Source organism: Panthera uncia, assembly GCF_023721935.1.
Source record: "Panthera uncia isolate 11264 chromosome C1 unlocalized genomic scaffold, Puncia_PCG_1.0 HiC_scaffold_4, whole genome shotgun sequence".
NCBI lineage: Eukaryota > Metazoa > Chordata > Mammalia > Carnivora > Felidae > Panthera > Panthera uncia.
Genome location: NW_026057585.1, coordinates 20572443 through 20595090, shown reverse-complemented (window position 1 = coordinate 20595090; position 22648 = coordinate 20572443). Strand labels below are relative to the sequence as shown.

The window sequence follows — 22648 nt, the reverse complement described above, 5'->3', positions numbered from 1 at the left end:
GGATTGGGGCGCCTGGGGGCTCAGTCGGTTAAGTGTCCGACTTTGGCTCAGGTCATGATCTCACCCTTCGTGAGTTTGAACCCTGCATCGGGCTCTGTGCTGACAACTCAGAGCCTGGAGCTTGCTTCAGATTCTGTGTCTCCCTCTCTCTCTGTCCCTCTCCTGCTCGCACTCTGTCTGTCTCTTCTCTCTCAAAAATAAATAAACATTAAAAGAATAAAAAAAAAAGTTAATAGGATAGCATCCTTAAAACGAGTTAGGGTGGAAGTAGAAAAATTAGAAAAATTCTGGAATGTTCAAGGGGAAGAAATAAGTGCCTAGGTGAGGATTGGTAGCAATGGTGATAGAAAGAAGGGATCTGAATCCATGTGACTGGCAGTAGATCAGGTGGGTGGGTTGGGGGGTGCTGAGGAAAAGGAGGAGGTGAAGAAGGCCTTAAGACAGCCTGGGTCCTGGTGAGCCTGCTGGGACCATTAACTGAACAAGAAGTAGGGCAGAAGAATCGGCTTTAGTGGGGAGATCAGGCATTCCATTTTGGTCAGGTTGAATTTAAGGAATTTTTTTTTTTTTAATGTTTATTTATTTTTGAGACAGAGAGAGACAGAGCATGAACGGGGGAGGGTCAGAGAGAGAGGGAGACACAGAATCTGAAGCAGGCTCCAAGCTCTGAGCTGTCAGCACAGAGCCCGACGTGGGCTTGAACTCACAGACCGGGAGATCATGACCTGAGCCGAAGTTGGACGCTTAACCAACTGAGCCACCCAGGCGCCCCAGGAATTTAAGAGATACCACATAGACTTGAAGTTCTTAAACTTGGGGATTTTTTTCCAAAAGAGATGATAAAACTGTGAGAATGATGTGATTTTGGGGGAGAAAGAGAAGATATTAAGGTCTGTATTTCACAGGCAGGGCCAGGAAGAGGAAGCAGGGGAAGGAGGAGGAAATAAACAGAGGTGGACAAACACTGGAGAGAGAGAAGAAAGGGAGGAGGGACAGAAGCCTGGGAATCCATCTTGTCAGCTCTACTTCTTTAGGATGTGTAGAATGAGAGAGATTGCAAAGCCCCTAGAAGAATGTGTAGTAACCTCTGTTCTGTCTATGGAGGAAGTCTTGTGGTGGGAAAAATCTTGACTATCATATCATAATGTACATGTCTCTAAGGAGAGGAGTATGTTTATATGCACTGTCACACAGGCCTTGCTCAACCTTGTAACTCTGTACTTATTTGTTGAATGTATAAATGAAATGCTGCCTTTCTGGATAAATTATCACCTTGAAAATGCAACTATTATTTATGAATCAGTAAGTAGTCTCTTTAAACATTAGGCTGTAGGTACTCTGGACGCAGCTGTGTTTTGTGCAGGTGTTTAGTTAGTTCTAAGAGGATGATAGCACTCCATGATTGAAATGGCAACCTTCTGAGAAGCTGGTGGAGAAAATTTAACAAAGTGGCCTCATGATGTGTGGCTGTTTATTAGAAATGAGGGTCTGAATTTTCTGCTTGATCTTAAAACAGAATTTATCACATTAATATAAAGGCTTGAGCAGTTTTAATAAAATGTGGTTGATAAGAAAGCCATACATTTGTCCTTGGGTTAGGATTTCACAGATGAGAATAAAAATTAGAGCATGAACTAACACACTTGTGGCACAAAAGTAGCCCAATAAAAAGAGAGCCTTTCAAAGATTTATCTGTATTTGATTAAGGTACAAATAATACACAACTCTCCAGAAAGGCTAATTCTTTAGTTTTGGAATTGGGCCCTGTAATCCAAATAGAGGCTTACTTTTTTATAACTTGGCTCAAGTTTTTTTGGCTCAAAAGTTAGAAAAATGAAGTATGTTAATTGTTATAACCTTTGCATGCCCCTCCTGACTGTGATGATGGGTATAGGGTTGGATGTTAATGCATAGAAAGCCAGTTTGCTATGAAGGGTGGTGGAGAGGGTGTTTATTTTTAGCCTTGTCCATTTTCATTTCTTCTCTCCTTATGTTTGCAAAGGAAAGGTGTTGAGAATGCAGGAGAGAATTTTCATGGACATACTCTGGGGACTGAATATTAAGCAGTGTCTGAAGTGACTCGAAGCATTTCACCAAATGGTTTTGCATGGAAGAATGAACAGCCTCTAATGAGGACTAATTAGCTAAACTGAAGATTTAAATAATTTAAAATGTTCAGTTTTCACTTAAACTTTATTAAAACACTCTTGTATTAATGCAACCAGGAATTTTTGGATAAATCACGTATAGAAGAATGATTTCTTTGATAGTCTGTAAAATAGGTTTGAGTCAGAATGTGAACCTAGGACATCTTTGAGAGAAATACAGAAAAACTTCCCTTGCCTGGAAATATTTGTGGGACTGGAGTTTTTAGGTGAGAAGAAACCCTTTTGGTTTTCAAATTTTATTTTAAATTTAATATGTAGCAAGTAGGCTAATTTAATGGAAAGACTAATGCCATTTATGGACATGCACACGTTCACACACGTATGATCATATAGAGTCTTAGGGCCATCATTTGGTACCCCAGCTGTCATTGTAAATTGCTATGATATTGACAGAAGAGAAGATATAGTTGAATTTGGAGACACATTCCCCCATGGGAATAAAAATAAAATCATAATAACAGCTTACATTTATAGTCCTGGGCCAGCACCTAGGAGTCGGGTGCTATTATTATCACTACTTTACAGATGAGGAAGCTGAGGCTCAGGTCGGGTAAGCAGAGCCAAAGGTCACTGAGCTAGTAGTTAAGTTGCTGAGCTGGGATTCAAGCCATAGGTAGTTGGCTTTGGAGTTCATGCTGTTATGCTCCCAGCAGGTTCCCAGTTGTCTTGAGCCCGAGGCTGGTGGGGAGGGTGCAGTACCAGCTCTACACCCCTGCCCCACACACTTGGCCCTTCTGACTTGAGTGGGGAATGGCTTTGGTAAGAAAGTGCCACTGACAGTGCGTGTACCAACTTTATGTCCAGGTTATATCTGGGAATGTGTGGTGGTAATTAAAGTGTTTTTCCCACTTTGTGGGTGTAATTTTGCTTTTTCTCCTTTCGGTGGACTGCCAGAGAGAGAGAGAGAGGGAAGGAATAAATTGAGCTAATTATCATTATGTATTAATAGGATGGATGAAACAAAAGCAGTCCAGTTTTCATAAGCTTATGAAAACTTCTTTTGCAGGCTGTCCAGTGAAATGTTCTTGCTGCTTAAGTAGTGTAACTTAAGATACAAATTTGTGCATAGAATTCTCTTAAAACTCAGAAAACTTTGTAGCTTTTGAAAGACAGTGGGTTTACACTTCCTTCTCCCTTTCTCCTTTCTTATGTCCTAACCTTGCAAAAATTACCCAGTATTTTTTCAGGGCCACTTTTTTCATCCTCTGTTTTGAACACATGCCTTTTAAGTGTGTGTGTATATGTGTATTTTAACCAACAGTACTACATAGTATATGTGATGAGGAAATGCACAAATCTGTATACACTAACCAGCCAATTTTAAATTCAGTGACATACCAGAGCCAAATTTCACTTTCTAGGTATAGATTTATTTAAATACTTGCTGTTTTGGACCCATTAGGCATTCACAATGGGTAGTCTGTCTCTAATCTTCATAAGGACACATTATTTTTTAGTTCTTTCAATTTGTTTGAGATAAGCCTGACAGAAACATAAAATTTAACTACGGTGCTAAGGATTCAGTTAAAACTAACAGGGCTGGTCTTAATCAGGCTGCCTGACACATGGATCCAAATAGCCGGGCTGTAGGAGAGAGTCCAATGGGGAGCAGTTGGCCGTCCAAGTTCTGACTATGCCAAGTCACCGTGGGGCGGCTTCATTATTTTGTTTGAAGTAGATTCCTAAGACATCAGATGTTCTCAGTTGTAAGTTCATAAACACATTCCAAAGCCGAAAGCAAATGACTTTTACTAACCCAGAGCTTAATGCACCTTTGTGCTTAACAAAAGCAAAAAGAAAAAGAAAAAAGACCCTTGACACATTTTCACAGGAAGTGAAAAAAGCGGGACTTAAGACTTAGAGGTGGTTGAAAATTGCTGGAGGAGAAACATTTAGATGGGATAGATTTTGGTGCAGAGCGCTGTGCTAATGCTTCGAGGATAGACAAATACGTACAGAAGGCAGTCGGAACAAATACTGTGAAGGGCGATATATGACAAAAGCTGCAAAGGTATGTGTTAGGAATCCAAGAAACGAAGAGGTTATTACTGCCCGGGGTGATAAAGACTACACAGAGTGATATTTGAACTAGCTCTTGAAGGGTGTGTAAGAGCAAAGAGTGTATGTTATCATCTCTGTGAGGACAAGTACTATCTGTTTTTGCTTTCATTGTATCCCTACACCCCGCACAGTGCCTGACATGGAGGTGGTGCTCATGAAATTTTAGCTGAATGAATGAATGAATGAGTGAGTGAAAGAGGAAGGAAAAGAGAGAAAGAAGAGATTTCCAGTATTTGGAGTTGGCAATATTCCATTAGGTGACATGAAATATTTGAATGCAGAGAGGTCCCAGGTGAGGCTGGACACATAGTGGGGACGGGATCTAGGTTGTGCTGTAGAATGGCAGAAAGACTGATTAGAGCTCTGCTTTAGGCTGGGAGGCGGAGGGGTGGGGTGGGGGTGTGTGTGGGGGGGGGATGGCTCTGTTTAAGCTGTGGCAGGATTGGATTAGGGCGGTAGCAATGGGAACAGAAAGGCCAGATGGAGGAAGAGGCTAGAAAGGATGGATTGAGCGTATTTGGGATTGACCACGTTGGGAGGTGGGGAGGGGGTGGTGAGGAACTGAAGGTAGGTTCAAGGTCCCTAGCTTGGGTGACTGGGAGAAAGTGGCACCTTAAAGTAGAATGTGTGTAAATTGGAAGGAAGGGTTACTTTTTTTATTGCTTGGTTTTATTTTGGGGATGGGCAAAGGAAGTAAGAAGGGGAGTTAATAATGAAAGTAAAAGAGGAGTCTTTGTCTTTTGTGATCTTTAAGGAGAAAATAGACAATGCCTGCCTGGGATATTTAGGTATTTACTTGTTTAAAAACTGAGAAGTTGGGTGGGACACTGATCTTAAGTTCCTTTCTGGCTCACTGATTTGAATTGGGATTTCTACGGGTAAATGTCAAATTTATTGTTTCTTTAAAAAAACATGCTTTAGTTTCAATTTACCTAAAAAAACTTTGGTTTTGCTAATCATCCAAATACTTCCAGGACCACCAAAGAATCAGATGTTGAATGAGAACCATCAAAAATATCACTTTATTTATTGAAAGCATGTACTGTTCTCAGTCCTCACAACTTGAAAACATCTTGTAAATGGTCACAATTTTTCTTTGTCATTGACAGTGAATTCCTTTATAGGAAACAGTTTGTGTGAACTATAGTTTTTGAATAAAATGTTTCACTTACTAATTTATACATTTACTATTTTGGTCTTAAAGATGTTCACATCCAATTGATGAAGTGGAGAATTTACTAGTTTGGACCTGTTCTTTTGTTATAAAATTTAATTTTCATTTGGAGAACCAGAAAAGATGGTTTATTTCACCTTTATTCTCCTTGGTGGATATACGCTAGTAAGGCATTTATCCAGTTTTTTCTGGGAATGTGGCATTCTAGTGAGGCAGCTCCTACAAAGAGTTGGGAAATCACATCTTGAAATATGAAAGCAGTTTTGTAATTTGTGGAACTTTTCTAAGATGAATCTGCATTTTCTTCTTCTTGAAGAGTTTATTGCTTTTGAGTTTGCTTTTTTTTCTGCAGTACTCAGACTGTATTATTATAAGTACATTGGTTGTACAGTTTCACCATAATTCAGGGATGGTTCCAGCCACTCCTAAGGAATCAAGGGCTCTCTGCTTATGTAGCAGATGGTGCCTGTTTGCTAAACATCTTGTGTCTTTTAGTGTTTTTAATTTATTCAGTTTTTATTGGTGACTAACTGCTATGAGTTGAGTATGTTTTAGGTGCTGCTTTTGGCATTACCGTCAATGTACCAGCCTCTAATAGCCGCCTCCTCTCTATGATCCGTCTGATGAGTCTAATATACTATGTGCATGGAAACCAGACATCACATTTTATTAGCCTTTGCTACAAAATAAGACTAACTAGACTCAGCATGAGAATGGGACTCTCTTATAAATGCAGCTAAAGGGCCTGGATTTTGTGGCAGGCTTTAGAAGAAACAACATGACTTTGTTTTTGGCTTACTTGCGATTCTCATTTTTTTTTAAATCTTGGTTTATTTTTGAGAAAGCAAGAGAGAGAGAGAGACAGACAGAGAGACAGACAGACAGCACAAGCAGGGGAAGGGCAGAGAGAGAGGGAGACACAATCTGAGGCAGGCTCCAGGCTCTGAGCTGTCAGCACAGAGCCTGACATGGGGCTTGAACTCACAAAACATGAGATCATGACCTGAGCCAAGTCAGATGCTTAACCTACTGAGCCACCCAGGCATCCCTTAACTTGTTTAATGTTTACTATTTACTTTGAGAGCAAGAGAAACAGAGCAGGAATGGGGGAGGGACAGAGAGAGAGGGAGACACAGAATCTGAAGCAGGATCCAGGTTCTGAGCTGTCAGCACAGAGCCTGACACAGGGCTTGAACCCACAAGCTGTGAGATCATGACCTGGGCCAAGTCAGATGTTTAACCTACTGAGCCACCCAGGTGTCCCACTGTGATTCTCATTTTTATTCCAGATTGAGATTTCTGAATTTGAGATTCTTGGATAACTGATGTCTTATTCTGTACAATTCTCTATCTTTTAAGAGGGTCTGGTATTAATACAGCATTTACATGAGTCCTGGTAGTTGATTATTGGTTCTTTGCAGCTGAATTAATCTGAAACATTAAAAACATTTTTTGTTTCTAACTGTGAGATAAAAAGGTTTAAAAAGGTCTCTTCTAGGGAGCTGTAACGGTGGGCTTGTAAAATATAAAAATATTGCCTCTCCTGTTCTGCTAAGACCCTCACTACTGTCAAACATTGTGTCTTGTTCCACAAGCCCTACAGCAGATTGCCTGCAGCTCTGGAAAACCCAGAAGTAAAGGCTTAAGATGATTTTAACATGGCAAACTCTCAGAATTGAAGGGGCTCCTAAGAAAAAAGGAATTGGGCTGATGTATAGTGGGAGTGAGTCTTTTAGATTGGGGGTTACTTCTGGAGGGGGCTGCCCTGGGAATAAGCCGGTAATAAAGATACAAGGTGAAGGGGAGACGGTAGGGCTGGGTTCCTGACCTTACCCTGCACTAGAGAGGCGGGTCATCTTGCTATTCTCTGTCCCCATTACTGCCCTTCCTTCTTAGGTCATTTTTGTCAATTTTGTCTAATTGGTCTTAGTGTGCACCCAAAGCTAGTACAATGTGATATCTGGTATCTCTCCCCACATGAACCTGGTGTACAGTTTAGAAGGGTTAAATTGTAACAGGCAGTACTTTTTGCAGATGAAGCAACCACGTCTCAATCTTTCATTCATTACTCAGCCATCTGTGTGCCAGGTGCTAGGGATATAACAACGAGCACATTTGAACGCAGCCCTGTGTTCATGGAGCTTATAGTCCGGGATGGGGGGATGGGTAGGGAGGATATTAATCAAATATTAAGAGGTGGGCATGGGAGAGGGATCAGGGAAGAAGCCCCTGATGAAGTGTGACTAGAGCTGATACCTAAAAGGTAGGTAGATGTTAACTAGGTCTGGGAGGGTGATGTGGTAAAGTCTGAGGCAGGAACTAAAAGAAATAGCTTGGCTGGAGCTTACCAGTAATAAAATGAGGGAAATGAAGCCCCAAAGAGAGATAGGTAGGGGCTGCACCACCCTGGGCCTCACAGGCAAGTGTGCGAGTTTTGCTTTTAATTCCAAGAGCTTAGAGAGGTAATATGATCATCACTGGATTTTAGAGTAATTATTTTCCTTTTCGAGGCCTTATTTGCTTTATGAAATGTGAGGAAGGTTAGTCTTTTATGTACAGGACATCAGTCATCCTTCTGTTTTCTACCAAAGCCACAAGGATACTGTCCTCATAGTCCTCTTGCCTTTAATACCTGCCATTGAATAAAGGGGTTAATTTATACTGCTTGAGAATGTTTCTGTGGGAGTGAATTTTAATTTTAGCCGTGCATTCCTGAAGAAATGTATTGTTTTCATTCCTGTGAGTCTCAAAGGGGGTTTTCATTCATTGACTTGCTCCAAAGAGGGAAGTCACAGAATGACAGACTCTGATGCTGGAAGGTTCCTTGATACCATCTAGTCTGTTGTTTGGCTTTAAGGCAAAGTTGCAACACTAACCCATTTTATAGCAGCAGCAGGGCCTTGCTATTCACCCCAGGTTAAGAAGGTACAAAGTGGAGGACGCTTCCTCATACTTCCGGTGTTGTGTACCTGGTCTTTCCTAAAAACCTAAACTAATGTACCAAAGAACAGGAGTCAGAGTGGATATTGGGGTTCTCTCCTTACTTTGTCATCTCAACAAATGTCAAACTTCACGCAGATCAGTAAAGGGTAATGAGATCAAGCTTCCTACCGTATGAAGCCACTTTCTGGTCTGTGGGTTTGTTCCCCAGCTGTGCAGAAAGCATAGTGAATTTCAAGGAGAAGGCTGTAAGGTTCTTCCCCTTCCTGGAGGGGATATTCTGAGGGAAATGCCTTTGTACCCAGAATCAACACCCTGAGAGGGCAGAATGTATCAAATAGGGTGACTAGCCCTTGGGAAACATGTGAACTGTTGAATGGGTTTGTCCGATATGTATAACTAGAGTCTTAGACTCTTTAGACTCTATTTTATATACATGTAAATGTATATATACACACATATATACACATAATATATATTACAATATATATTATAGTCTATAATGGCTGGAAATTGGATATATGATATGATATGATATTGGAAAGAACTTTAGAAGTCTTACTTCAGCAGGTTTATCTGATAGATGAAGAGGTGGAGTCCCAGAGAGGCTAAGGCACCAGCCCAGGGGCATTGAGTGATCCGGTGGGGACTAGAACCCTTTGCTTCCCAATGTGGTCTTTAGTTTTCTGTCAGACTCTATTTGACTGAATGGGGCTCGGGAACTTCTTCCATGTGCCGACTCTCTTCCCAGGCAGACAACATCAATGTGACTGTGGTTTGTTATGCTACAAGGGCTTGAGCATAAGCCTTGAGCTTGTAAGAGCTTCGGACTATACTTTGATCTTAGATTGCTGATCAATTGAAGCCTTTTTGAAATTTGATTATTAGGGGTTTCAGCCATGTATAGGAGCTTTATCATCTGAAAGGAGGAGTGTGGATAATATTCCAGAGATAGGGAAGGTATTAGCTGATTAATGTCACCAAAAATTTATATGCACACACACACATAGAATCTCACTGTGCTTTGAAAGGTATTGCTACTTAGCATTTATCACACTGAGATAACATATTTACTTGTCTTCTCATTAGGTGGTGAGCACCTTTTGAGTAAGGAATGGCAGTCAGCAGGCTTTCAGTAAATATTTGAGTGAGTGAATGAATGAATAGACAAAAACTGTCAGCAACACTGGTAAAAAATTCATGAGTTGGTATGCCTTAAAATGACCTTATAGAATTTTTCCTCTATTTATAAAGCAGGTAACCCCCCCCCTTTTTTTTTGTATTGTCAGCACTCTGATTAATGTGCTAACTTATAGTGCCTTGCTCAGAGTAGGTGCTTATAAATTATATTGAATGAATGTGTGTTGCTTGGAATATAGCTCATCTTTTTGCTGAGGAGTTGAAAATTTTTAGATGAAAGTTCTTATATGTAGAATAAGGTACAAGAGTGCTTTAAGCAGTGGTTCCTCTGGGAATGGGCCCACTTAAAGTTTGTTTGAAAAACCAAACACAAAATAATGATATGTCATAAACTTCATAAATCTTGTGAGAAGAGCTAGACATTTTGGGTATAACAAAAAGGCTTCTAGGTCCAACTTGTTTTTCCCTTCAAGTCTGTAGGACCAGCACTATGGGTGTTAGGTGACCTGTGGGTACTGGGTGACCCTGTGGGGAGTGGATGACCCTGGTTACATTTGCTCTGATCCTTGGGCTCCCATTTCTTTGTCCTCTTCAGAAGGAGATGACCCTCCCCACTTGCAGGACTCCCAATTCTTTTAATTTCTTTCCTCCCCAAACAGGAAAGAGTTTGATTTTAGCTTTTTATACTTACTGAATAACAGATAGATGAAATGATTTTTACTTAATAGTTCATGAATTTCATTCTGGTTATTGACCCATAATTGGCCAACCTACAAGGGGAAATTTACGAATAGATAAGAGGGATTCATTTGATCGGTCATTCATTCATTTAGAGGGAAAGCTGAAGGTGCTCTGAAATAATAAAATAATGGATCCACGGTTTTCCTTGCCCAAATGAGCCCACATGAGACCAGATTACCCATCTCTCCCCCACCCAAGAAAAAAGAGGTGGCCATTGCTTGGCTGTGGCTCTGGAGGCCTCTTCCTGGGAATTGCCAAAATGGAGAAGACTCTATGTAGAGTCATTAATTTCAGGCTTAGGAGCCCATTCAGCCCTCAGGTTCCTTTCTTGTGTCTCTACAGGGCTCTCTGCCATTTCTCATCCCCTTTCATTGTTCCCAGGTTGATGACCTTCCATTTCTTCTCTTCTACCCTGAGCCCAACTTTTTCATTCTCTTGCCTTGGCTGCAATTTGCAAGTTGCTGAAGTACATATTTTATGCTTTTTAGCACATTTGACTTACTTCAATTGATATCAGTTGGTTTTTGTATTTTAATATTTCTCTCTAGTAATGATCTGGCCTATTAAATGTGTTTCCATTTCCTCCCACCGCTGGTAAGGAGAATTCTTATGAAGAAGCATGTTGTTGCTAGGTATTTACCCAAAAAATACAAAATACTAATTCATATGAATGCATACACCCCAGTGTTTATAGTAGCATTAGCTACAATAGCCAGATTATGGAAACAGCACAAGTATCCACTGATAGATGAACGGCTAAAGAAGATGTGCAATTTATATGCAATGAAATATTACTCAGCCATAAAAAAGAATGATATCTTGGGGTGCCTGAGTGTCTAAGTTGGTTAAGCGTTTGACTCTTGATTTTGGGTCAGGTCATGATCTCATGGTTTGTGAGTTTGAGCCCTGCATTGTGCTCTGCACTGACAGCGTGGAGCCTGCTTGGGATTCTGTCTCCCTCTCTCTCTTCCCGTCCTCTCCTTTTTCTATATTTCTCTCTCAAAACAAGTAAAAATAAATTTAAAAAAAAAGAATGAGGGGCGCCTGGGTAGCTCAGTCAGTTAAGCATCTGACTTTGGCTCAGGTCATGATCTCATGTTTTGTGAGTTCAAGGCATACATTGGACTTTGTGCTGACAGTGCAGAGCCTGCTTAGGATTCTCTCTCCTTCTCGCTCTCTGCCCCTTCCCCACTTGTGCTCTTTCTCTCAGAGTGAATAAATAAACTTAAACAAAAATTAAAAAAAAAAAAAATGAAATCTTGCTGTTTGCAATGGCATGGGTGGAGCTAGAGAGAGTATCATGCTAAGTGAAATAAGTCAGTCAGAGAAAGACAAATACCATATGATTTCACTTATATGTGGAATTTAAGAAACAAAACAAGTGAGCAAAGGGAAAAAAAAGAGAGAGGCAAACCAATAAACAGACTCTTAACTGTAGAGAACAAACTGACGATTATCAGAGGGGAGGGCAGCAGGGGGGTGGGATGGGTGAAATAGATGATGGTTAAGGAGTGCACTTGTGATGAGCACAGGATATTGTATGAAGTGTTGAATCACCAAATTGTACACCTGAAACTAATACTACACTATATCTTACCTAACTGGAATTTAAATAAAAACCTAAAGAAAGAAAAGGAGACTGTTGTTGGAAGGTGTCTTCTTTACTCATGGCATTTTATTATATCAAAAGTTGGTGATAACCCAGAGTGGTGGAACCAGCTGTGACCGTTTTTTGCCTCAATGATCTTGACATTTTCAGGATCATTTAGAAAACAGTCAGAAAACAATACAGAAACATAAAACAATATTATTATAAATGCAGTTATATTCTTAGCAATGCAGGCATTGTGAGGAGAGGATATATAAAATGGCCTTAAGATAGAGTTTGTTGGGGCGCCTGGGTGGCTCAGTCGGTTAAGCGGCCGACTTCGGCTCAGGTCACGATCTCGCGGTCCATGAGTTCGAGCCCTGCGTCGGGCTCTGTGCTGACAGCTCAGAGCCTGGAGCCTGTTTCAGATTCTGTGTCTCCCTCTCTCTCTGACCCTCCCCCGTTCATGCTCTGTCTCTCTCTGTCTCAAAAATAAATAAACGTTAAGAAAAAAAGATAGAGTTTGTTGGCTTTGTATTTGCCTGTGGAAGTTCTGACTTTTGAAGACCTGTTCTAAATTGCTGTTGGCTGGAGACGCCTGGGTGGCTCAGTCGGTTAAGTGTCCAACTTCGGCTCGGGTCATGATCTCACTGCTCGTGAGTTCGAGTCCCGAGTCGGTCTCTGTGTTGACAGCTTGGAGCCCGGAGCCTGATTCACATTTTGTCTCTGGCCCTCTGGCCCTCCCCTGCTTGCGCTCTCTTTCTCTCTGTCTCTGAAATATAAAATAAAACATAAAATTAAAAAAAAATAAATTGTTCTTGGCTATGCAAAGGTTTTGACTGAATTTCTTAGTATGACTTGTAGCTCACCCCACGTTTTGTGAAATATAAAAGCTGGCTCTTTGAGCTTCAAGATTTTGTGACGTGGGAAATTCTCTGGGTTCCGGTTGTTTTGCTTCTACCTTTAACATGGTGCTATGGCCAAGATGGAGGTATACCTTCTTCATTGTAGACATCTGATGCTCTTACAGCAACTTGTTTCTTTGAGAGATAGTAGAGGAGAGTGGGGACAGGATTCTTTTCTATTTTTCTATCCTCCCCTGTTCTAGGTTCCAAGTTGTCTTTTTGGAAATATGATTCCCTTGAACAAAAGAGAGTAGGAATTACCAGAGCCTAATTTCACTTAGGGAAATATGTGGGTGTCTGAAGGGGAAGGGTATCAACTGTCTTCAAACACTTTATCTGTACCTCACTCGTGGTACTTGGTATTTTCTCCAGTGTTGTATAGTTATTTTTGTTCTCATTTTATCTTTTCATCTTGATCATTGTTTTCTATCGGTGCAGAACATTTGCTGCATTGATGGAAATGTATATTTTCATTTTCCAAATCAGTAGTCATTAGCTACATGTAGCTTTTGAATACTTTAAATGGGCTAATATGATGTGAGAACTGAATTTTTAATTTATTTAACTTTAATAGTTAATTAAACATTTTTAATTTGAATATAGTGGACACAAAGCTACGTTAGCTTTAGGTGTACAGCATAGTGATTCAACTTCTCTATGCATTATGCTGCACTTACCACCAATGTAGCTGCCATCTGTCACCCTACGGCACTTTTACGATACCATTGACTATATTCCCTAGGCTGTACCTTTCATCCCTGTGGCTTATTCATCCCACAACTGCAGGCCTGTACCTCCCTCTCGCCTTCACCCATTTTGCCTGTTCTCATCCCTCTTCCCTCTGGCAACCAGCAGTTTGCTCTTTGTATTAACACCTCTGGTTCTGCTCTTTGTTTATTCATTTGTTTTTGTTTTTGTTTTTTTTTAGATTCCATATATGAGTGAAACCATATGGTATTTGTCTTCCTCAGTCTGACTTATTCCACTTGGCATTATATCCTCTAGGTCCATCCATGTTGTCACAAGTGGCATGATCTCATCCTTTCTTGTGGTTGTGTAATATTCCACTGTTGTGTGTGTGTGTGTGTGTGTGTGTGTATACATACACACCACATCTTCTTTATTCATTCATTTATGCATGGGCATTTGGGTTGCTTCCATATCTTAGCTATTGTAAATAATGCTGCAATAGACATAGGGTGCATAGCTTTAATTAATTTAAGTTTAAATAGCCACAGGTGGCTAATGGCTACCATGTTGGACAGTACAAATCGACTTAAGGATGTAGTGTGTCTTTGATTTACTTCTTCCTGTGTTTTTGGAGTATACTAATTTACTTATCTGATGTTTGGTGAAACTGGTATGTTTGTTAACTATGTTGCTTCCAAAATGACATGTGGTTAAGTTGGCTGTGCAATTAGAAACTCTACAACTTTGAGTTTGAGATTGAAGTTGGCTTCTAATGGTTAGCACAAAAATGGAATTAGATGCCTTGAATTCCTTGTGCTTTCCTGAAATTTGTTCAAAGTGAATCTAAAATGCTGATAAAACCATAATTAAAAATTCTAGATTTACCTTAACATTTTGCAAGTGTCAACAGTCATGTTTGAGTAGGGGAAAAACAGATTAGTTAAGAGCGTTGCTTCCAATAACTTAAGGACAAGGAAATCTGTGTTAGAATTAGGACTACTTTAATCATGCTGGTAGGTGCTTATTTTATATTCTTTTCATTTTGATTCTTTTGAATGGATTCTGGTTCACCATCCAAGACTGGTCTGTAATTAGGTATAATAAGCACAGTTCATTTTGGATTCATGTGTATTTTGTACATACTTACAACACAGCATCACACTGGGGACTTTAGAAATAAATATCTTTTTATTTTTTATTTTATTTTTTTTAAGTTTATTTATTTTTGAGAGAGATAAAGAGAGAGAGAGAAAGAGAGAGAGAGAGAAAGTGCGTGCACAAACTGAGGAGGGGCAGAGAAAGAGGGAGACATTAGACTCCGAAGCAGGCTCCAGGCTCTGAGCTATCAGCACAGAACCTGACGTGGGGCTTGAAATCACAAGCTATGAGATCATGACCTGAGCCGAAGTCAGATGCCTAACTGACTGAGCCACCCCGGAGCCCCAATAAATATCCTTTTGTTTCCAATCATTGCACGTTTTCCTTCTTGGCAACCCTGTGTTTTTACTCTCATGAAGCCTGTGTATAGGGACAGGAAAATTTGGTGTTACCTGGAATATAAAGTTCCAAAATATTACACACTTGCTTAATGTAGATAAAATATACACGTTTAGTATTCTTATGTAAGGCAAGTGGCTTCTGGCAGATTTGATGCAGTGCAAAGACATATCTATGATACTGTAGTTTAGGTAGCAGAAAAAAATTCAATGACTCCCTCAAAAGAAAGGTCATTTGGGGATGGGTTTTTTTTGAGACTTGTTGATATTTAGAAAATTTATGGTCCAGGCTAAATTGAATTTGAGCATTAATGAGCAAAAATTCATAATGAGAACTCATTCATTGAAGTTTTAATGTTATGAGCAGGATATTCTTTTAAGCTTGTAAGGTCTAAGATACAATCCTTGTGTGAGAGGCTTACTCTGTAGTTGGGCAGGTAGGATCTACACTTAAAGATAATTCACAGCATGCGATAGTGTCTCAGATAGTAAGTTTGGGGAACTTTGAGAGGAGGCTAGTGTTTCCTAAGGGTGACTGGAAAAGTGGGATTTGAACTGGGATTTTGAGGAAGCTAGAGAGGAACAGAAAGAGAAATAGGAGGGCACTCCAGGCAAGGAGATCAATGTGAGCAGAGGCTTGGATTAAGAATTTGCACGGAGTATTTGGGAATAAGGAATGGATGTGTTTGTTGAAATGCAGATTCCATATGGGACCCATTAGGGGATAAGGTCATCTTGGAAGCTAGGGACATGAAATGTAGGGCTTTGATTGCTGGGCTGTGGAATTATTCTGAGGGGAGTAAGGAGCCATTACACACCTTTGAATGGTGGGAAGATATGTGAGAAGTGAGATATTGTGAAGATTAATCTCTGGAGTGGAATACAGGATGATTGGGCAGGGGAGAGGGAATTTAAACAGTGAGGATGTGAAATGAAGAGCCCCTGCACTTTTGTTGCTAACATAGGACTAGAAAAGCAAGGGATGACTTAGAGGAGTAGCCTTTCTGGTAAATGAAAATGAAATTGATATTTATTTGTTGCCCTTTTGTGATTGAAAGTTTTCGTGCCCAAGTAACTGGGAGAAGCAAGAAGTGTTTTTAGTCTGGTGGGCTGATTTGAAGGAAATATGGGTTGATTTTATTTATTTATTAAGAAAACATTTTTTTTCTTAAAGAAAAAAATTTTTTAATGTTTATTTAGTTTTGAGAGAGAGAGTGAGACAGAGCATGAGCAGGGGAGGGCCAGAGAGAGAGGGAGACACAGAATCAGAAGCAGGCTCCATCCAGGCTCTGAGCTGTCAGCACAGAGCCCGACATGGGGCTCAAACCACGAACCGTGAGATCATGACCTGAGCCAAAGTCAGATGCTTAACCGACTGAGCCACCCAGTCGCCCCGAGAAAACATTTTTTTTAATGTTTATTTATTTTTGAGGGAGAGAGGGCAAGTTCAGAGGAGGGGCAGAGAATGCTGAGCAGGCTCTGTGCTGATGGCAGAGAGCCCAGTGCAGGTCCCGAACTCATGAACTGTGAGATCATGACCTGAGCCAAAGTAGGATGCTTAACTGACCCACCGAGGCTCCCTTAGATGGGTTGAGTTTTAGATGTTCTAAGTTCCAGGTGACGGAAGGACCTGTAGATGTAGGTTCGGAGGTGGTTGGAGATGAAAAGACTGATCCTGGGTCTCACTTGTAGGAGCCATCGCTCTTCTGTAGGGTCATCAGTGAAATTCATGATAGTGGGTAAGAGAGATCTGCAGACCGCTGACTGTATCCTGGAGATGTCTGCAGAGAGGGAGATGGACCAGTGTGTCATATAATGTGGAATGTTCAAGGAGAAGAAAACTGCAAGAAGACCACTAGGTTTAAGATACTCGAGAACTGAGAGCAAAGTTTGAGTGGAGTAGTTAGAATTGGTGACTAAGTAGGTGATAAATCCAACTCGGAAGTGAATGCACATGTTATGTTCATCTTGCTTCTTTTGTGGCCTGCTTTTTAATCATTTTACTGAGTGTCCTGGCAGGGAGATAAAACAAGGTGGAACTCAAAAATGTCCAAATAGTTCCTTGTTAAGAGACTAGTTACAGTAATTGGGTGAAATCATTAGTTATTTGGAGTATATGAATCAGTTATATAATGACCCATATTCCTGAAGATAACTGAAATTTGCAATTTTAGTGAAAATAAAAATGAGCATTGATGTTCCTGAAAATTATTTTTCTACTAAATACTGCTTTTTTTTTTTAAAATCCCAGTTTTTATGCAGATTTTGGACCTCTGAACTTGGCAATGGTGTACAGATACTGCTGTAAGCTAAACAAGAAACTGAAAGTGAGTACTATGACGATGTTTATATTTTGTTATTGGAAATTTTAACTTTGAAATCTGATCACTGGGATTGCCGTGCACACATCATTTAGTTAGGTAATCTTGATCTTTGGATATTTATTTGAGTAGTTTACTCTCATATAAATGAGAAGTTGAAACTGATCCACCTGATTACCCCATAAAGGACATGTTAACCTCTTCCATTTTTCAGGATGAATTGAAATGTGAGCTGAATGAAGTCATTGGAATAGCGATCTAAGAAAGAAAGCACAAATACCTTTCAGGTTGCTGTTTAATGAGTCTATCAAATTCCTCCCTAGGATGGTTTATCTGAAACCAGGTGATGAAGGCACTCATCACGGCATCGCAGTAGCTCTCAAGCTTTTCCTGTCTGATCAAGATTGAAATTTTTATGTATTTCTTGGAGGTCATCTTTGTAGAGTTAGCAGCCAAGTGGGATGGATGAGCTAGTAGTGATACAACAGGGACTTTACCTGTTGTGACAGAATTTGGATCATACATTCAGTATTCATCTGTATTTTTGATTTACATGGTTTTTTTTTTCCTCTTAGACTCTAAAGATACGTGAGGAAAAGCATTACATGTAATCCTGGTTTTGGTAAATTTATTTCATCACATAGAGATATTTATCTTTGTCTTCCAGTGTTCAAAATGAGGATCTTAAATGTAACGTTTCAGTTTGGAAGGTCAAATACTACACAGCATGCTGTTAAAGATAACTGCGAAATTATAATGCTCAGGTGGCTTATTCTTTCTGCTAGTTACAGTGTCACTGGTGTGACGATGTACAGTACTTTGTACATATTAGCTGTTTAGTGATCTTTTGATTTGATTGATTTTTATTGAACTTAGGGATAAAAGACTGTCTGTAGTGGAGAATTTCCTGCAAAATATGTTGTATATTTATGAATTCACAGATTTTTGTCATTGATCTGAAAATGCTAAATGGTCATGGAATGAATACCAAAGAGAGATTTTTATTTTAGTCAATAATCATATAACATAAGGTCTGTTGCAATCAACTGTTTAAAGAATTAATTTGTAAAGTATTATCTGACTTGAAAAGGTGTACGTAAATTCCTTTAACTAAACTGGTCTACATTTTTCAGAAAAGAAGCTACTGCCTATAGTTTAGAAAATAAAGTGGAAACTTTTGTAATCACCAAGGAAGCAAATATCCTAAAAAGGATTTAATATAAAAACATAAAGTGGACTTTTAGTGGATGATTAACAAGGAAAGGATAATCCATAAATAATTGAAGGCTATTACTTCCTTTTGAGGACCTAGGAATTTTTTTTTTTTTTTTTTTTTTTTTTGCTTTCTTAATTAGTCCTGTTAGTATGTAGTTGGTATGAACTGGGTATTATAATTAACAATTCAGGACCTGACCATTACTTGGAAGATCGAAGAGAAAAGAATCATTATTTCAAAAATAATTTTTTTGGTCTGACTCTGTCTTCTGCTTATATCAGTTACATAAAAGTAGATGGCTTGAGTAAGGCTATTTTTCTACCATATTTTACACCAAACTGTATAGGTAAGTGTATACATGGACTTGTTTTGATTTGTTTTCATTTACAAAGCTTTCTTTCAACATTATGCAAGTTTAATAGAGTTCAGCAGTCCCTTGGTTCATTTCAGGGATCAGGTAATCTGATGGATGCCTGGAAGGACAGTTTTTGCTTTAGTACTGCTAGTAGATACCCTGTTACTTGCTGAAGGAATGAATTTTCAAAACCCAGATGTTGATAAGTCATGCGTTATCTCAAAGCATCCGAGTAGAATCTCTACATTGGGAGAAATGACTTGACTACCAATTTGAAGCTGCAATTGCTTCAACCTTGTGTAATCTCAGTTTCTTTAGCTATAAGATAGGGATTATAGAGCTTTCATAGAGGGGTGGTTAGGAGTATATTGCAAAAGGCTTTGCAAATTTTAACGTCTTCTACAGAAGAAAGTTACTAATGGAACATTGATGACTTTGAATAGGAAATAACAATAACATTTCTTCAACCAAGGTTATGAACACCTTCCCAGTCTCCTGGCTGTCATTTCCGTATGCAAAAGCTGTTTGATGTAATTTTAGGGATCCAAATGACAATTTAGTCTAGCCAGTTCATTTTATAGGTGCAGAAAGGAAGGCCCAGGAGAAGCAGGTGACTTGTCCAAGGCTACAAGGTAAAGTGGGGGCTAGATTTCAAGGCTTGTGACTTATTCATGCTCCTCTCCACCTTCATCACTGGAGGAGCCTCTGTGGTTTATAATCTTCATGCGCTCACCCACAGCACTACCCCAGCTGACTTTGCCCTGAAAACATGTCCATAGTGGCCTTGAGGCTCCTCTGCTTCGTTTGCTCCAGTGACTGTTACTGCCACTCCAACTACGTTTCTTCCAGGAACTCAGACTCCAGGCTTTCCTGCTTTAAATGTACTCTTCTTGTTGCATACCTCCCACATTCTGTCTCTCTCACCTTCGTGTAATCTCCAGGCCCTCAGGCTCTCTATTTTCTCAGTCGGATCCCTGTTGGTGTTTCTCGTCTGCAGCCTGTGTTCATGCGTTTTGGTAAGACCTTTGGGCACCTTGCTTCCATGCCTTTTGTCTTGCTTGGCCTCACAGCTCCCACCCTTGGTGTCTTTCCCAGTGGATGATTTCATGCGCTAACTTACTGATTTACTCAAGATTGCGGTACTCCTGCCACTGCTGGCTGTGCACTTTACCCTGAACCACACCAGTTGCCCCACACAATGGCTTGTGACGTCCAGTCTGACTTGAATGTCCTTTTCCCCTGGTTTGATCACTCCTTGTTCTTTATGACCTTGTTCAGACACCGTGGCTTCTAGGAAGCATCTCCTTGTCCTTCTGAACAAGGTTGGAGGTGCCTCCCATTTGGAGATCTTTATTATTGATGAATAATTGTACATTGCTCTCTTTCACTAGACTATACCCTCCTAGCAGATGGAGACATGTCATAGAATTCAGTGTCCCCAGTGCCCAGCACAGGGTCACCAGACACACAAACTTCTGTTGACCTTATCACGATCCCCTTGACTTACAGGTGCTCTTTTATCTTTTTGTCTCTGGAGGTTTCAGAATACTCTGCCCTCACTATTTTCATCCTCACTACGCACTGGTTTCTTAATCCTTGGCTGTCTCACTTTTGCTTTCCTTACCCTGCTGAAACTGCTCTAGAGACATCTTAAAGACCAGATATGATGGTATTTACTTGGTCCTCAAACCCTACTTCTCTGAATAATTTGGCACTTTTTTTTTTACAGTGAGAAAAATTTTTTATTTTTTAATTTTTATTTTATTTTTTATTCTTTTAATATATGAAATTTATTGTCAAATTGGTTTCCATACAATACCCAGTGCTCATCCCAGAAGATGCCCTCTTCAATACCCATCACCTACCCTCCCCTCCCTGCTACCCCCCCATCAACCCTCAGTTTGTTCTCAATTTTTAAGAGTCTCTTATGCTTTGGCTCTCTCCCACTCTAACCTCTTTTTTTTTTTTTTTCCCCCCTTCCCCTCCCCCATGGGTTTCTGTTAAGTTTCTCAGGATCCACATAAGAGTGAAACCATATGGTATCTGTCTTTCTCTGTATGGCTTATTTCACTTAGCATCACACTCTCCAGTTCCATCCACGTTGCTACAAAGGGCCATATTTCATTCTTTCTCATTAATTTGGCACTATTTTAACTGATAACAGCTTCTTAGACTACTGTTCATGTGTGGTTTCCTAGGTTTTTTAGGCAACATGTTATTTTCTACTTTGACAATTTTTATTTCTTCCAAAAAAGCTTTTATGATTTTTTTCTCTTTTATTTGACACCTTATGTAGATAGGTAATATTTTGCAGTGCATTCTGTTCCAAACCTAAATTTTTAATTTTTATATTTTCAAAAGGTATTTTTTTCAAGTTGATGATTTGAGGCAGTGATTTATTGCTGTTTTCTTTGTGTGTGTGTCAGTATGCCCTCTATTCCCAGGGACCTTTACTATAATTATGTTGATTAGAATGGAAAATTATCCAGCAAACATCGACTTAGTTTCAAAAACCAAAGGCAGAAAACACCATCACCAACAAAAAACCTATTTTTAAAAATTTTAAACTATATTTTAAAAAGTGTAAGTACTAAGAGTTATGCAGTAATAGGTTGTAGTTTGCAATTTCTGGTCAGTAGTTACTGTAATGAGGGAGATAGTCCAAAAAAAAGGAAGATTTGTTGAAATGAGAACAATTGGTAAAACTGTGTAAGTTGTTTAATGTAAAATGCCATCAGTGATTGATAGATTAGACCAGAACTTGCTAATTTGGTATTTCAAGAAATCCATAAGCCCCTGAAATTATATTTAAAATTTTGTGTGTATTTATATTTTCTTCTTAGAAGATTCATAACTTTTTAACAGATTTTTTTAAATGTTTATTTTTGAGGGAGAGAGACAGCATGAATGGGGGAGGAACAGAGAGAGAGGGAGACACAGAATCCGAAGCAAGTTCTAGGCTCTGAGCTGTCAGCACAGAGCCTGACCTGGGACTGGAACCCACAAACTGTGAGATCATGACCTGAGCTGAAGTTGGATGCTTAACCGACTGAGCCACCCAGGCACCCCTTAACAGATTCTTAAAGGGATTCTTGGCACAGACAATGGTAACAACACTGGGCTAGGATATACAGGCTTCTAAAAGGGAAGAGTGTTTTAATAAAAGTTAACATAGTGATATAAAAAAAAAAAGTACCTTGTTTAAACTTGGTCATTTAAGAAAATCTTTCAATGACTGATACAATAATATGAAAGTTTTATAATCCTATGATTGAACTAGCTTTTCCTAAAATGGTCAATACAGTTTTAACTGCTGATTTCACTTTTCCTTTGAGAAAACTAAAACCTCAGTCTGTGAAAAAACTATCTAAGAACATCACTGAAAAAAGGGGACATTTTCTAGGGCAGTGATTTTTTTTTTTTTTTAAATACTTGCTCTTATGAATCAACAGGATACTTATAGTAATCTTGAAAACTGTTTTCAAAAGCTTTGAAAGAATATTGACAGAAGTGTAATTTTAAATGTACAAAACATCCCACATAGGCCTTTCAGGTTAAAAGGAGAAGGGGGGTGGGCCTGGTGAAATGGACAATTGTATTAAAGCACTGAGTACCTGGCAGATGGTGGGGGCTCTGGGAATGTCCTTGTTGCTGAATGAATCAGTGCAGTAATCCTATCCGGTAACCAGGCACCTGCCAGTGTATCAGGTAGTTTGTACATAAGAACTCTTTTGATATAATGATCAGACCACCCTCTTATTATAACTACAAATACATGTTGAGATTTCCTCATGAGGTTATATTCTGTTTCAGGTTCATGGGCTTTGGGGGGAAGAAAAACAAATTATTCTGG

The 22648-nt window shown here is 39.5% G+C and overlaps 1 protein-coding gene across 6 annotated transcripts in view; it reads left to right on the top strand.

Moving 5' to 3' along the window:
* Window positions 1-22648, top strand: part of CDC14A (cell division cycle 14A) — a 185930-nt gene that overhangs the window by 5322 nt on the left and 157960 nt on the right. For all 6 annotated transcript variants that reach the window (XM_049616724.1, XM_049616722.1, XM_049616725.1 and 3 more), the window contains exon 3: window positions 17155-17230. In XM_049616724.1, coding sequence (XP_049472681.1) covers window positions 17155-17230 — 76 coding nt within the window. The remainder of the gene's footprint in view (window positions 1-17154; window positions 17231-22648) is intronic.